Raw genomic sequence first — 15,058 nt, 5'->3', positions numbered from 1 at the left:
GTCATCCAATTTTTTAAGCATCTAATATTATTTTTTGTCTATTAATTTATTAATTTTTTACTACACACCATAAAATTTCCAGTGCTTAAAATATTATATTTAAGTAGATATTTATATATACATACATACACGTTATATAAATTTCACGAGTGTCATTCTAACTATGCCTTTGAGCTATTTCAAATTATGATATGTGATGATCATTCTAAATAAATACATATATCTATAAATTTGTAAATGTTTATTTTTCGCCATGGACAAACTGCAGCATGCAACTATTTATACATCTGTCTATGAGTAAACAAAACAACACATTTTTTAACAATTAAATCAGAACCACAAACTGTGCGCCGCGCCAAACGGTGGTCAGGTGACTCACACACAAACTTTTTTTGTGAAATAAAATACATTATTTATTCAATACTATTCACGCTGTTTTGGTTTTTTTGTATTTCTGCTCCACGATTTTTTATGCGCAGATTGCTTTTTTATACTGCAAGATTTTTGCCATATTTACCAATAACCTCAGCATCTGTCCGCTGTCTTTAATGTCAATTAGTGGAAATTATTTAATATTCAGTTTTGCACTTCATATCATGAATACTGAATGAACAAGCTAACTATTGACAAATTAAAAATCAATGTATATTTCAAATGAGCAAATGTTTTACTTAGTAATAAATAAGTAATTACTTAAAATGGTTATTTTTATGCCAGAGTACAGAGTAGTTGTTGGGGGTCAATAGTGCAGTGGAAAATCGACGGCTTACGAGTATTATCTGTTTGGTACAAAGCAATGTTAGAGCGAGTACGTAGAGTTTTGAGGCGCATGGTAAGTTATGCTTTTCATTTCTTAAATTCTAACTTTAACAACGAAAATGTTACTCATGCGCCACGTACGAGTATGTACATATGCAAATGGCGATGAACGATATGGCGTATGAGAAACATTATTTTCTACTGCTATTTCATACAAAACATAATACCATATTTTCATTTGACCATTCACAACGTTTTTATTTTTCCATCGATTTTCATGGTAAGTAGCTTGCTATTTTTGCAAAAGATTTGTTATTTTTTTAATTTTTTCTTTGCAGTTGAAAATTACCAGATCCATAATCTCCGACTCAATATTCAGCCTTTACTGAGTTGCGCCGGACAAAAAATTCACCCGAAAATGTTTATTCCGCCCATAATAAATACATGGAAACTAAAAGTGAATAGTGAACCGGTTCTGGGAAAGTGAAACTCGTGATAAGGCTGATTAAGTTGACGTGTTACCCCGATTTTTGTGTCATTTCAAAACTTAAGATTTTTTCTAAAGTGTTATTTCCTCAAACATTGTTCCTTTTTTTTATTTTTAATGCCATGTTTAATTAATAGTTTTAGATTGTGATTATTTTAATTATATATTATATATAAAAAACAAAAAAATGTTTTAAAATACATACTTAAAGGCAATGGCAAGCGATATGGTAATGGTAATGATAATTACTAATGCCGATGGTAATGGTGATTGTTATGGTAATAGTAATGGTAATGGTAATCATAACGTCATGCATATACACTCGGAGGTTTGCCATTGCCCACCGAGGGGCGACCGCTATCAGAAAAAAATATTTATTTTCTTTTGTTTTTGATATTAGTCGAAAACTCGGCTCGAACCCAGGCACTGCGAAATGGCAGTGCACACTTTTAACAACTACACCATAGCGGCCGCTTGTGGTAATGGTAATAGTAATAGTAATGGATTGCTAATGGCAATGGCAAGGGTTGCGGTAATGGTAAGGTAATGTTAGTGGTACAGTATTTGGTATTCGTCTGATAGTTGATAATAGTAATGGTAATAGTAATTGGTTGTGGCAAAGCTAATTATAATAGGTAATGAGGATGTTAAAGGTAATGAAAATGAAAATTAAAGTGGTAATGTTAATAGTATTTGATATTGGTATGATAACACCGGCGACAAAATCAAAAAAATTTCAAAATACACGAAAGAATCGATATACTCACGAAACTATGTATCAAATATAGTAAAACTGCGATTTGAGTTTTTCACTCTGACGTTAGGATTTTTTTCAAAGGAATTTGAAGTTTTAATGGTATGATTAATTAAAAAATTAAAAACAAAAAAATCAATGCAATGTTGGTGCCAAATGAGAGAAAAAATAAAGTTTTTTGGACTACAAGGACGAACAGCTATTGTAAATACTCTTTTAATAAATTTTTGTCTTGTTAAGTTGATAAAATTTGCAGGACGAAATTCGATGATGAAGTCGTGCGTATATTAGTCTTCAAACAATAATTTTTTCACAAAAAAATATTGCAAATTTTCAAGGATATATAAGGACAAATCTTGAAAAGGACATTCCTACCCATTCGTCCTTATACACCAAAATATGTATTCTGTTATAATTCTACAGAATTTTTTTTTTGTATTGTTATCCTACATTGCACTGAATTTTTTAAATTTCAAAGTCCTTTTAAAAAAATCCTGACGTCAGAAAGAAAAAAAATTTATTTTTCAAGTACGTATGAGTAATTTTACATCATGAGCTCAAAAGTGGCCATTCATATTCATAAATATTGCTAGCTTAGAGTGAAAAGTTGCTAAGTTCACTTTGTATGAAAACTCATATTTTGATATATATTTAGGAAAGAAATGGAAAGAATTAAGGCACCTGTTTTATTTTTTCTCCTTTATATTCGAAAGGAAAATTTTCTAGCTTATACGAAATCTATACATATAATAAAATTTTAACAGGCCGATGTCTTCATATGTAGATATCAAGTCAAAATTAATATGGGGGCGGTGTTTTTTGGAGCATTGAAGCCAAATTACAAATTTTTTATATTTTTGTCTGTCCTTCGGTATGTTTGTATGCTCATCACACGGAAACTAGTGGAATTGAATGCAGTATGTATTGCTAGGGGTCTAACTTAAAATATAGAAAGACAAAATAAAGGAGTTGCCACATGTTTGAAAATTGCAGTTTAAGTAAATTGATAAGATAAAGTAAATATTGCAATATGGCTGCCAAAAGAAAGAAGTTTAACAAGGCTTCCAGCCAAAAATATTTTTGTTTAAAGTTGCCACCTTTTTGAAAATTTTAATTAATTTTAATTGATAAGAAAAGTTTAACATTGCAATATGGATATCAAACTGAAGAGGTTTAGGAAAGTTTGCTGCCGAAAATATTTTTGAGGAGGGTTGCCACTTGTTTAAAAATTTTGATTAAATTAAATTGATCAAATTAATTAAATATTACAATAGGGGTATCAATCAGCACAAAAATACTTGTTAGGCGCAGTGAAGCACGCCGGATATTTGCTAGTATTTAAAAAAGATCGAATTTTTCTGAATCATGTTGTATTCAAAGTTTTGCCAAATAAAGCGATATGTTGAATATAAATGTGGAAACTAAGAATCATTTAACCTCGCATTACTAAATTCTTGTTTGCTTTTTATTTATAATTTTCGTAAGCAGTTTTTTGTTTTTTGTTAAAAATAGTCTGCAGCAGTTTGTTTGAATTCTTCTCCACTAGTATCTATCACTTCACTGACCTTATAAATAATGCATGCGTATACATACATACATATACAACCATATGCAAAAGAAAAAATAGAATAAGTAAATATTTCCCTCTCACCTTTTCTAATTCCCACTCAGCACATTTGTTGCGCAATTGATGCGTTGATGCTTCGTTTATTGTTGATGCTGTTGTTGTTCTCGATGTTGTTGCTGTTGCTGTTGCGTTTATAGTTGTAGATTGGCATAAGCCTTCTTTACTTATTCACATTTATTACAAACAACGACCATAACTTTTCCACAGCTAAATATTTACCAACGGTGTTGCTCGTATTCTTATTTGCAGTGTTGTTGTGTTTTTATCCCGTCGTACTCATTTTACGTGCATACATACGTATATAGGTACATATAGAATGTAAGGGTAGGAAAACAATAGCGATTCACAGGCAGCAACGATCCTGCATTCAAGCGCAAAACAACACCAACAACTCAACAAACTGACAATGAAGAATAATGTGGATGTGGTTGCCGAAAGCTGAATAAACCGAGTACCGAACAGCAAACGGAGGAATGGTGAACGGTGTACGGAGGAACGGTGAACGGTGTACGGAGGAACGGTGAACGGTGTACGGCGAAAGCTGTAGATTGAAGGATGTAAACTGAAAACTGACAATTGAGAACGCAGAACGCAGCACGAGAATGTAGAACTGAGTAGTGAGTAGCGAAGCGTTGAAGAATAAGCGTCGGCTGCTAATTTACAGCGTAACTCAACCGAACAGCGAACAGCAACGTTATCCTTCAATTATCCTTGTACATTTCTGCGCCGCCGGATTAGTTGCTGCCTTACAAATACACGTCGTTTAGTTATTGTTTGCGTCGTTACTGAATATATATGTAAATACATACATATATACTATACTGTTAGTTGTTGCTTACGCTACTTATGCTATTCATATTAAAATCGTACGATTTACTATTGTTTAACATAGCGGTTATAAAATTATATTGATGTGTGTTGCGCTGCTGGTCGCAGGAGTGTTAAATACCCGTATTTCACATTTTTTATTTTTATTCAAATTTTTTAGTTTTTCAACTAAGCTAGAAACGATCACCCGTTGCGCATCTCTGCTTCAACAAGTATTCTTCATTGTCATTTTGCTTTCTTTTGTTCGCGTACAATATTTTCATTTTGCATTTTTTGTATTTTTGCTTTGAGTGCTGCCTGTTTTTGGTTGTGGTTTATTAATCATAATTTTTTTATTTCCGCACTTTTATTGTTGTTTGATGAACCGTCAGTGTTGGTGGGAATTTCAACACAAATTTGTGATTCACTGAACTTTGAAGCGAATAGGAAAAGATGATCGTAATGAAATGCTTTATTCAAATATGTACATATGTATATCTATTTGAGTATATACAAACCCAGCCAGCAAGAAAACGTACATTTTACGAACTTTATGTTTTACGAGGGATTCTCGTATCGCCAAAAAGTTAGAGAAAAGCTCGTAAACGATAAAACAAAAAAATATAATAGAAAGAGGCTTTTAGTAATTTGTCAGCACAAGAAAAAATTTTAGTTTTGTTGACAATTTTTCTTCAATCACAATATTTTATAAGTAAGTAGTTTGTTAAATATTCAATTTAAGAGAATTATTAAGTATGTGATTTATTGGCAGACTGCTGCAAACGCAAAGGACGATCTACCACTTTCTTTTATAATTAAACTTGTAAGTAGCTACTACATATGTAATTCAAAAATACAAATTAATTTAACGAGTTTTGCAATTCTTTCAGAGGCTGCGCGGAGTAACACTAAAGGATTTAAACGTTTAATTCCCCTATCTCGTAAGTTTATAGTTATTTATTTTTTTAATTTGCTAGTTTATTAGGTCTTTGCAGTTATTGAACTTAATGTTTTATTGATAATATGGCTTCTCAATTAAAAAGGCGTGCGAAATCCGAAGCCTTATCCGTACTAGCGTCAATAAATGATTTATTAAAAAAAATTAGTACAGATGAGGCAGGAAAACTTTTCTCGTGGAAGGGAACTGGTACCAAAAGCAGCGCTATTGGTTTGGCAACGACTGCGGCAATAAGAAGTACGGATAATAATATTATTTATTACCACTTTTTACTTAATTAAATTTTCCGATTTCCAATGGAGTTTAATCTTTCACTTTATTTTCTTAGGTGCTTTTCGTCAAAAATTTAACTCCGACGAAGAAGTTTTTATTTCCGTTTCAAAGAAGCACTTCCAATATGCACACGACCGGAAAAAAAAATTGGCAGCCTATCGGCAAAAAAGATAAAAAATAAATTCAGCTACTTTTTAATATATATTAAACCCCTCTTATTTAATTGTTAATTTGTTAATAGATAGTTTGTTAATATTTATTTATCTGAAAATATCTTCACATATACAGTGCCGGGAAAAAATATTGGCACAGAGAATTTTTCGCCATGAATGCAAAGTTTTTTATTCTGATTTCTTCTCTAATTGTTTTTTATAAAAATATAGTTAGTATGAAGTTCTACTTTCAAATCAGATTTTTTAGAAAAATGTTAAGTATGCAGTTTTATAGCCCATTTAATTTTAGTATAATAAAGTGCACGCTTGAATAGCTAGAAAACCTCTTTGTTTTTTGACAATGTCTTATACGCAGTTTCTTCCATACAAAAAAAAAATGCACATAATTTGCATGGAAGAAACTGCGTGAAAAAATTGCCAAAAATCAACGCGGTTTTCTGGCAACTTCAAGCTTGAACTATGTTATACTAAAATATATTGGGATATAAAACTGCATAATTAGAATTATTCTCAAAAATCTGATTTGAAAGTAGGTCTTCATACTAACTATATTTAAAAAAATGTGCGAAAAGAAATTCAAGTAATAAACTTTGCGTACATTGTGAAAAATTCTCTGTGTCAATACTTTGATCCGGCACTATAAATATTTATTAATTATAATTCCATTCAATAAAAGAACTACAGTAATTTGAATTAATTAATTGCCTTTATTTTTAGCATTCAAAAACAGTAGATAAAGCAGTGTAGAAAAACGCTTTTTTAACGTAAATTAATCGTTTACGAGACTCGTTTACAATTAAAAAACGGACGTAAAAACATTCGCATACGAATGCTTTTTCGATCCGTTTACGACTGTTCGTAGGCGATGCACAATTTAAAGCGAAAAAGTGCTCGAAAAAGAGTCGTAAACGGCTATTATAAACGATTTTTAATCCGGTTTTTCTTCGAGAAAATATCCAATTACGAGCTTGTTTACGATGATTTTGCTGGCTGGGAAGCCCTACTGATTAATCAGCACAGTGATATAATTATTGATGTTTACAAAATAAATTTTAATTGTTAATTCGCACACATTCTTGAGCGTGCATCTACAGGTGTGGGAACGAGCACGAGTGCGTTCATACATATTTAAGTAAATATAAAAACAAATTTGTAGCGAAATTTGTTCTTTGTACGGAGTTTATTATTTTACGCAGGCATACATTCTTAATCTTACATATGTACACACACACATACAGGCAAATGTACATTAGGGCGCCCATCGAAATTTTTTTATTTTTTTTTTAATTTCAAGACCCTACCCCCTAATTTCCTTCCGTTTTTTGGAGAAATATTATTGCCTATTTTTATAAGTTTTTTAACAATCATTTGGAGTGTCGCGACTTGTCATTTTAGTTCAGAAATTACGGTTTTGTAGATTTTTCGGTTTTTAAATGTTGCGAGAAGCGGATATAAAAGTTTTTAAAATGATGTATAATAATCTATTGTCAGCATTTTTTCCTATTTTTTTTAATTTCGACCATCACTAATTACTACAATTTCAAAATGTGTAGTATTATCTAAAATTAAATCTATTTATTGCAATCTCAAAAAAATTGTCGAAGTTAGGCAACTTTTCCCAAATACGGCCTAGAATTTATATTGTATAAGTACCGGTCTTTCAAATTTTTTGAGCAGTGTGGCTAAGGAATTCATCAATATTTATATACGTATATAACCTTTTTGTTAGCAAAAAAGTGGTTCCCGTCTACCTAGAGTAGCTCCTCAGCATTCTAATTTCTTATAACTGATTTTCAATCGCACTAATTAAAACTTCAAACTTCATAAAATTAAACAAACATTCTAGCAAGCGATGAGTTAATTAATAGAAAAGTTACTGCGAATTTAAATTTGCTATTTCAACAGGACAAAATATTGATGCTGATAGATAACTCATAAGCCATGGCAAACCAGTAATTTAGGCAGGCATGTAATCAAGCAGACTTGGCATCGGTGTAGACTTTTGTTATTTTACTTGCGTGCATTATAACAATAAAATCATAGAATAATCATTATTTTTGATCGATAAGATAAAAATCAATTACTAACAGTTTCTTTTGAGGGAAAAGTAAAACTTAAATATTTATTATTAATTTTTTCATTTATATTGGTTACACTCAAAAAATAAAAATCATTGCAGATTATATAAATATATGAGTATAGCTTAAAATATTTTTTTTTTTATAAAATTTTAAAAATAATGATTATGCTTTCAAACTAGGGGGAGGGCTGGTAACTGAAAACTTTTCCCTCACCGTTACGTTTTTAGGTTTTTAGTTGTTTTAATGAAAATGAATTCTAAAAGTGTTCAAGGAATGAAAGGAGGGACCTTTATATTTCCACGCTTTTACGCTATATGCTCCAGACGATGTTAGAGGCCCATTCCAACACTGCATACTCAAAATTGAAATTTTTACGAAAGTTTTTGAATTTTGCTTTTAGTATTAACCAAAACCGTTCAAATCACAGTTTCAAACCCCCAAAAAAATTCTCAAAAATTAACACGATTTTTTAGGCATTTGAAACTTGCACTTCATTGGACTAAATTGTGTTGGCTATAAAACTGCATAACAAAAAATTCCGAATGAAAAGTTGAAATTTTGATGGAAATTTGTTGAGTTTTGGTTAAAGTTTAGACGATATTTTATATAAAAATAACAAAAAAAAATTTTCTGGGAACATATTATCAATATTAAAGAAAAACCACACGTGGTCATTTGTTTGATTCACTATATATTTTTGGAAAAATTATTAAAACAAATTTAAAGAAAAAATCGCGCTGAGTGCATATGTATGTAGGCTGTCGGAAGAGGATCCGTATCAAACAAATTATAAAATTGCAATTTTTCTCGTCTCAAATAGAAAAAATTAGATGTGAGTGCTTTTTTTTAATCCAGCTGTGTGTACAAGAGCCAGCTTTAACCCATATCGGACTAGTGTAACCACAACTGGTGTCAAATGTTGCCATGGCGTATGATTAATATTGAAGTAACAGCAGATAGACATTTGAAGGAGTAAGTTTGTTTTAAAAAAATTTTTAACAATTACTTTTCTAGATTCCATATTAAAATATAAAAAGCTTTGAATGGTGAACGCTGCTGTTGAGTGTAGAACGCAGGTCCACGAAACATACAGAAATAAATAAAAGAAACATTTTTCTTTACTAAGGCACAGAAATTTCGGCAGGCAATTACGAATCTCCGAGTAAGATTCTACCACCCACTAACGAAAATTTGGGCTCTGAATAAATGGTTTATTCGATACGTATGTGCATTTATGTGTCGGCCTAAAATAAATTTTAAATACATACGATTTTATTTTATGTTCGATTTTAAATGAAAAAAGTTCTAGTACATACATACGTACCTCTGAAAACAGCTTAGCACATTTATTTTTGTATATCACGAAAAAAGTTAATTTATAAATAAATAATCTCCACTCACGCAAAAATAGCTTCGACGAAATCACGATTACTTCAAATGCATATGTACTAACTCTGAACTTAATGCCTGAATTAATAATTTACCAATACATATTTACAAACATCCACACTAACAAATTGAGGTAAATTCGTTATTTTCAAAAGAACAATAAGCGATTTTATGTGTACACGTTAAAATATTCATGTATGAGTGAGTTGAATTTTCGGCTCTCTCCCAGCTGAGCATTTTGCAACTATGTAAATAACTAACCACACCGAAGCACTTTACACCGTGCTGCGTTCGCTGCTGACTTCTACACAGCGACGCTCTACCAGTTGATATCCTTTAAGAAACTTTCAACGAATAGATATTTTTTTGCAAACCCTTACGCATTTCCACGTATGTATGTTTATTTATTTGTATGTAAGTGTGTAAGTGCACATTTGAAACGGTCTGCCTCTTCCATCAGCTTGTTCGGCTATTCGAAGCCACATGCAAGCGCAGAGAATAAGCCGTCTAGCCTGAGTGAGTAAATTGGAGATACTGGGACTAGGCTAACGGTACGAGAGTTAGGCGAATGTACTCGAGTAGCATGGAGCCGCAAAGCTACTGGTATGCATGTTTAGTTGGCCATAGAGGAAGCACACAGGTTGTGGTGAGGACAACATTTGAGCAAAGAAACAGAGGCAGCCACATACTCGTGTGTGCTGCTTGTAATGCTTGATGGCGTGGAGTGCAAAGGTACCAACCAGTACAATGGTACTACATTAATACACTTGAAAATTAACCTTTTGAGAAAGATTTCTGGCACGAAAACTTGGGTATTAAAATCTGATATTGGTGAAACACCCATAAAAGAGAAACTATGTACTAGTAGGTAGGAAGAGAAATTCTATAAAGAAAGTTTGCAGTATTTAAAAAGAATTTCAAATACTGTGAAACAATTTGTAAGCTATTTTTTAATATTTTGAATAGTAATTTAGAAAAATCGGCTAATGACTAATCAAAGCCAACTTAACTGTACTACTTAAATATGCAGCTTTTATCTACAAAAAAAAATTGTTTTATATTTTAAATAAAATCTTTGTAAAAAACCTTGACATAAATTTTTGGTCAGGTAATAACTGGAAATACAATTTGGGTTACAAGTTAACAGAATATAAATTTTTGGAAATTTTAATTTTCTGGTAAATTTAATTGGGCATAAATATTAAGCCATTTAAAAACTCGAAATACAATTTTAATTAAGAAAAATCTGGATAAAATTTTTTGGCAACATAACTTCCAACATAATTATATAAATTTCAATCAATTTAAAAATTGCACATAAAGTTTAAGAACTTTGTATATTGTTTAAAATATATAAATATTTGAAAACTAGACATCAACATAATTCAATTAAAAACAGCACAAAAGTTTCAAGCCATAAAAAACTGGACATTAGATTTTCGTTAATTAAACAGTGGATTTAATTAATTTTATTATAAAACTATACAACAGGTTTTGATCAAAACCTGGACCTATGCAGATCTGAAGCCATTTAAAATCTGGACACAAAATTTGGTAAACTCGGGATATAATTTTTTGGTAACTTCAAAACTGTATACAAATTATGAGAAATTTTAAAACTGGACATTCAGTTTAGGTCGTAAAAAATTGGACATAAATTTAAGCAAATTAAAAAATGGACTTAACAGTTTTGTAGATAAATAACACGCAATAATTTTTTGAAAGTTTAACTTGTTAGGTCGATTTTAACTTGATGTAACTTTTTGGAAATTTTAAAACTGGGCATAAAACAAAATTTTTATATTATAAGCCTTTTGAAAACTGGCCATGAAGTTTTTTTTGCACATAATTTTTAATAATCTAAAAACTCGATAAAAATTAATGATAATTTCAATTTAAAACCTGGAGATAGACTTGAAAAATGTTAAGTTGAATTTTTTTATTTTGAAACTGAATATAATTTTTTGGGAACTTATCAACTGGATATGACTTTCTGAAAGCTTTTAAACATGGAGGAAACTGGATGTAAATTTGAGGCCATTAAAAAGCTGTACACAAAATGTGTGTAGTTTCTAAACCACATATAAATAATTTTTTAGTTTAAAAAAAAACGGACCAGAATTTTCGGTCAATTAAAAACTGAACATTAATTTTAAGCCATTTAAAAACTGGACCTACATATTTATAATTTTTGTTAATTTCTAAACCTCAAATATTTAACTTTTTAATCATTTAAAAATGGACATACTTTTTTGGTAAATTAAAAACTGGCCAAAACTTTTAATTTAAAAATTAGATATAACCTTTTATTAACTTAGAAACTAGATAAAATTTTTTTGAAAATTTGAAAACTGGACAATAAATTTTAGCCATTTAAGAGACAAGGTATCCATTTTAAGCCATTTAAAACTGGACATAAAAGAATTTTAGCTGGCCATATACAATTTTTCAATGACTAAGGAAGTCGTAAAAGTGAAAAAAGTGATCGGTAAAAAGTGTGCATATGCATATACAAAAGCAGATATATTCAGAAGAACCCCGTCTCGTATTGGGATACGAATTAATGTAACTCTGGCAATACTGCGCTTGCCAGGGATGAAGTTTTTTCAGTACAGAAGAGGAGCTTAATAAATGCAGTTGGAGTTTTTAAAAATACCATATTTTTCCCAACTATAAACGTTGGTATTTTTATTTTGTATGCAGAAGTGGTGTCCAGTAAGATACAAACCCGTTTGCATGTCCACTTTTTACTGTTCAGTTTTATAATGCCACATTTTATCAAACATACATGTTTATGTAGTTAAAAATAAATAATAATTTATGGCATACGTTTTTTCTCTTCGTAAAGAAAATTGCATTTACTCATAAAATCATATTCTTTGGTGCTTTATTTAAATTTAGATTAATTATTTCTTTAAGTTTATTCCTTTACTTTAATATCGGATAGTGTGTAAGTATGTTTGTACGATGGTACGTTTTTATTCACACATACATACGTTCATGATTCAATTATTAAAGGTTTTGTAAGTAGCTTTTTTCTAAAATTTGGCACTCCCACCCACAGGGATGGTTTATGGAAGCAGGAGAAAAAGGGGAAGAATTCAATCACACTTCCTAAAATGGGAGCTAAATTCCATAAAAAGGTGTGGATAATAGTGAATGGTGGTATTTTAAAACAAAAGCGAATTTGATTTAATTATTTAATTTAAACAAGCTTATTTACATCGAATATAACCCCCGATTGTTATTGAAAATAAATATTTCTATGTATATACCAAACTTGCGTACGTCAGATGGCGCATAACTCGAGAATGGATGGAGGATGGTCCACTTTCAGCTTTTTTTTTGTTGTATTTGTTTGCCAGATGATGGATATGAAGAAGCTATTTGTTTGTGGAAAATATGCAGTATTTATTAAACAAAAAAAAAACGGCAAATATAAAAATTTGGAGCTTACGTTTCCTTCGCGGATATGGCTCGATTGTTTCGAATATGGTAATTCGAATTCTTTGATGTCGCACTTTTAATATTCTGGGGAGACTATACAACTGTCAGAATATTAACCATTCGCCGGGTTGCCCGAAAAAAAATTTAATGATTAAAAATATCAAAATATAAAAAAATATAAAAATATTCGCCATAAAAAGGCGTTTGCATTGTTCAACTTTGCATTCTACTTTCAACTAATCGCTTTCAACAAAGTTGGTCGCCAACCAACATTCGCCTCGTGCGTAAACCTTTTAAGTGTGCAATTACATACATCGTGCCATTGACTAAACCGAACTGTCGTGTGACGATTGGGCCTATGGATGCGGTTTGGCAATGTTATATTGCGTCAAAGCCTCATTCGGAGACACCAGGATACCTGCGTTGGCTCATTTACCAAAACCATTGCATGCTTTACTTTACAGCGACTTGGCAGAATCAAGAGGTCTCCACGAATATCGACAAATATATTTCGGCATTTAAGGGAATTTCGTTTTTTTAGCCTACATTGAATTTCTGTAGTCCAACGATGCTCAACCATTTTGTCTTGTTGGCGCCAGCGAATGAAGAACAAACATTTCTTCAATTTTAAAAAGTAAAAATTTCACTACTAACAATTTAAAAATGTTCTTAAAACTTGCAAAGATATTTGGAAAAGAAATATCACTGTTTTTGTTTTTAGGAGTAGGGTGGGAGTGTCATTGATAAAATTAGAGCGAGAGAAAGTTTTTCTTACAAAACCTTTCATTATTGAATCATGCTTACGACCATCTATTTTTTACCCAAGCGACGTTTTTGTTTAGGTATGGCAGTAACATCGCTAATGATGATGAGACTCTCTCACAACTATCGATAGTGTTCAAAAAATTTCGGTAGTGCTGGGAAGATAAAGCTATCAAGAGTTTCATCGATTGTTCTCCCTGACCACTGTCAAAATTTCAGCGTCTTCATGGCAATTATTTCTTCATACATCCGCCAACATTAGCAAACGTTTGCAGAAGTTTTATAAAAAAGAAAACATCTCGGATCTAATTTCAATTGTCTTAAAAAAACTATAAACCAATTATAATGTAAGCGATTTCTGTAATAGTTTTTTGTATTAACTTAACCTCAAATTATTAACCCAGGGCGCTCGTCAAACCAAAGTCTGAACTGACACCTGAGGAACTGGCACGTCAGGAAGAGGAGGAATTTAACACTGGCCCGCTATCCGTCCTTACTCAATCCGTGAAAAACAATACACAAGTCTTAATAAATTGTCGCAATAATAAAAAACTGCTTGGAAGAGTCAAGGCTTTCGATCGTCACTGCAATATGGTATTGGAGAGCGTGAAGGAGATGTGGACTGAGTTGCCGCGTACAGGCAAAGGCAAGAAGAAAGTGAAGCCCGTGAACAAAGATCGGTTCATATCGAAAATGTTTCTACGTGGAGATTCGGTGATTTTGGTATTGCGAAATCCTCTGGCAACTGCTGCAGGGAAATGAGTTACAAACAGAAGCATATATAGCAATAAAAAAAATAAGTACATATACCTAAGTCTAATCGCGAATAAATAAACACAATTTTAATTTTTTTAAAAGCAGTTAAAAAGGTATATTTTTACTAAAAAATTTGCAGATTAGATTTGAACCTTACAGTTAATTGCCGGATAATTGTTTATGTACAGTCGGCACATATTCATCCCATTGGGCCTGATAGAAATTTCCTGCGACAGGCTCTCCGAGATAATACTTCTCAGCGAAAGCAGCCGCACGGAATTTCGGACGTCCATTGCGACTGGTGTTGCTTACTCGTTCTTCGCGGAATTCCAGTTTAGTCTGTTGTTTATACAATAGAAACACATAGCGATGTAGACCTGTGCCCTGCGGCGGCCCTGATCCTACATATGCACTCAACATTTCACCTTTAGCCACATCACTCCCGGGTATGTTGCCAACTAACCAATGCTTGAACTCACGCGATGTCGGTGCGCTTCGACTTGGCGCATCTGGGTCTGTCATTATAAGCGTGTAATAGGTATTGTGATCTGCTTGCCAATCCACAGATGGTTGTGATTTTACTTGTGTAGGAGTCAGTTCTGCGCCAGCTTGTACTTCCAATGAGTTGTCATATATTACCTATTAGTTTTAGAAATCAGTTACTGTTAAAATTTGTATCTAGTTATTATGTAAATTTGAACAATTATAAACACCTTTAAAAACTGGCTTGGCGCATTACGTATAACATCTGGAACAACTTCATGCTGCTCAAAGACCTCCTTTAC

General features: G+C 31.8%; 2 protein-coding genes across 2 annotated transcripts in view; one reads left to right on the top strand and one right to left on the bottom strand.

Annotated features, from left to right (window-relative positions):
- Nucleotides 1–13,697: 13,697 nt before the first annotated feature.
- Nucleotides 13,698–14,377, top strand: LOC118741268 (probable small nuclear ribonucleoprotein Sm D2). The gene is made up of 2 exons (XM_036473182.1): nt 13,698–13,864; nt 13,922–14,377. Coding segments are annotated over exons 1-2 (360 nt in total). The 5' UTR covers nt 13,698–13,862; the 3' UTR covers nt 14,280–14,377.
- LOC118741265 (protein D3-like) overlaps nt 14,364–15,058 on the bottom strand; it is a 2,955-nt gene continuing 2,260 nt past the window's right edge. The window contains exons 2-3 of the mRNA XM_036473179.1: nt 14,987–15,049; nt 14,364–14,912 (exon numbers count right to left, since the gene is read on the bottom strand). Coding sequence (XP_036329072.1) covers nt 14,433–14,912; nt 14,987–15,049 — 543 coding nt within the window. The 3' untranslated portion in view covers nt 14,364–14,432. The remainder of the gene's footprint in view (nt 14,913–14,986; nt 15,050–15,058) is intronic.

The sequence above is a fragment of the Rhagoletis pomonella genome, unplaced genomic scaffold (assembly GCF_013731165.1).
Source record: "Rhagoletis pomonella isolate Grant_MI unplaced genomic scaffold, Rhpom_1.0 Rhpom_scaffold_00006, whole genome shotgun sequence".
In the NCBI taxonomy this organism is placed as follows: domain Eukaryota; kingdom Metazoa; phylum Arthropoda; class Insecta; order Diptera; family Tephritidae; genus Rhagoletis; species Rhagoletis pomonella.
Note: the sequence above shows the minus strand (reverse complement) of the source record. Positions and strands in the feature narration are given on the sequence as shown.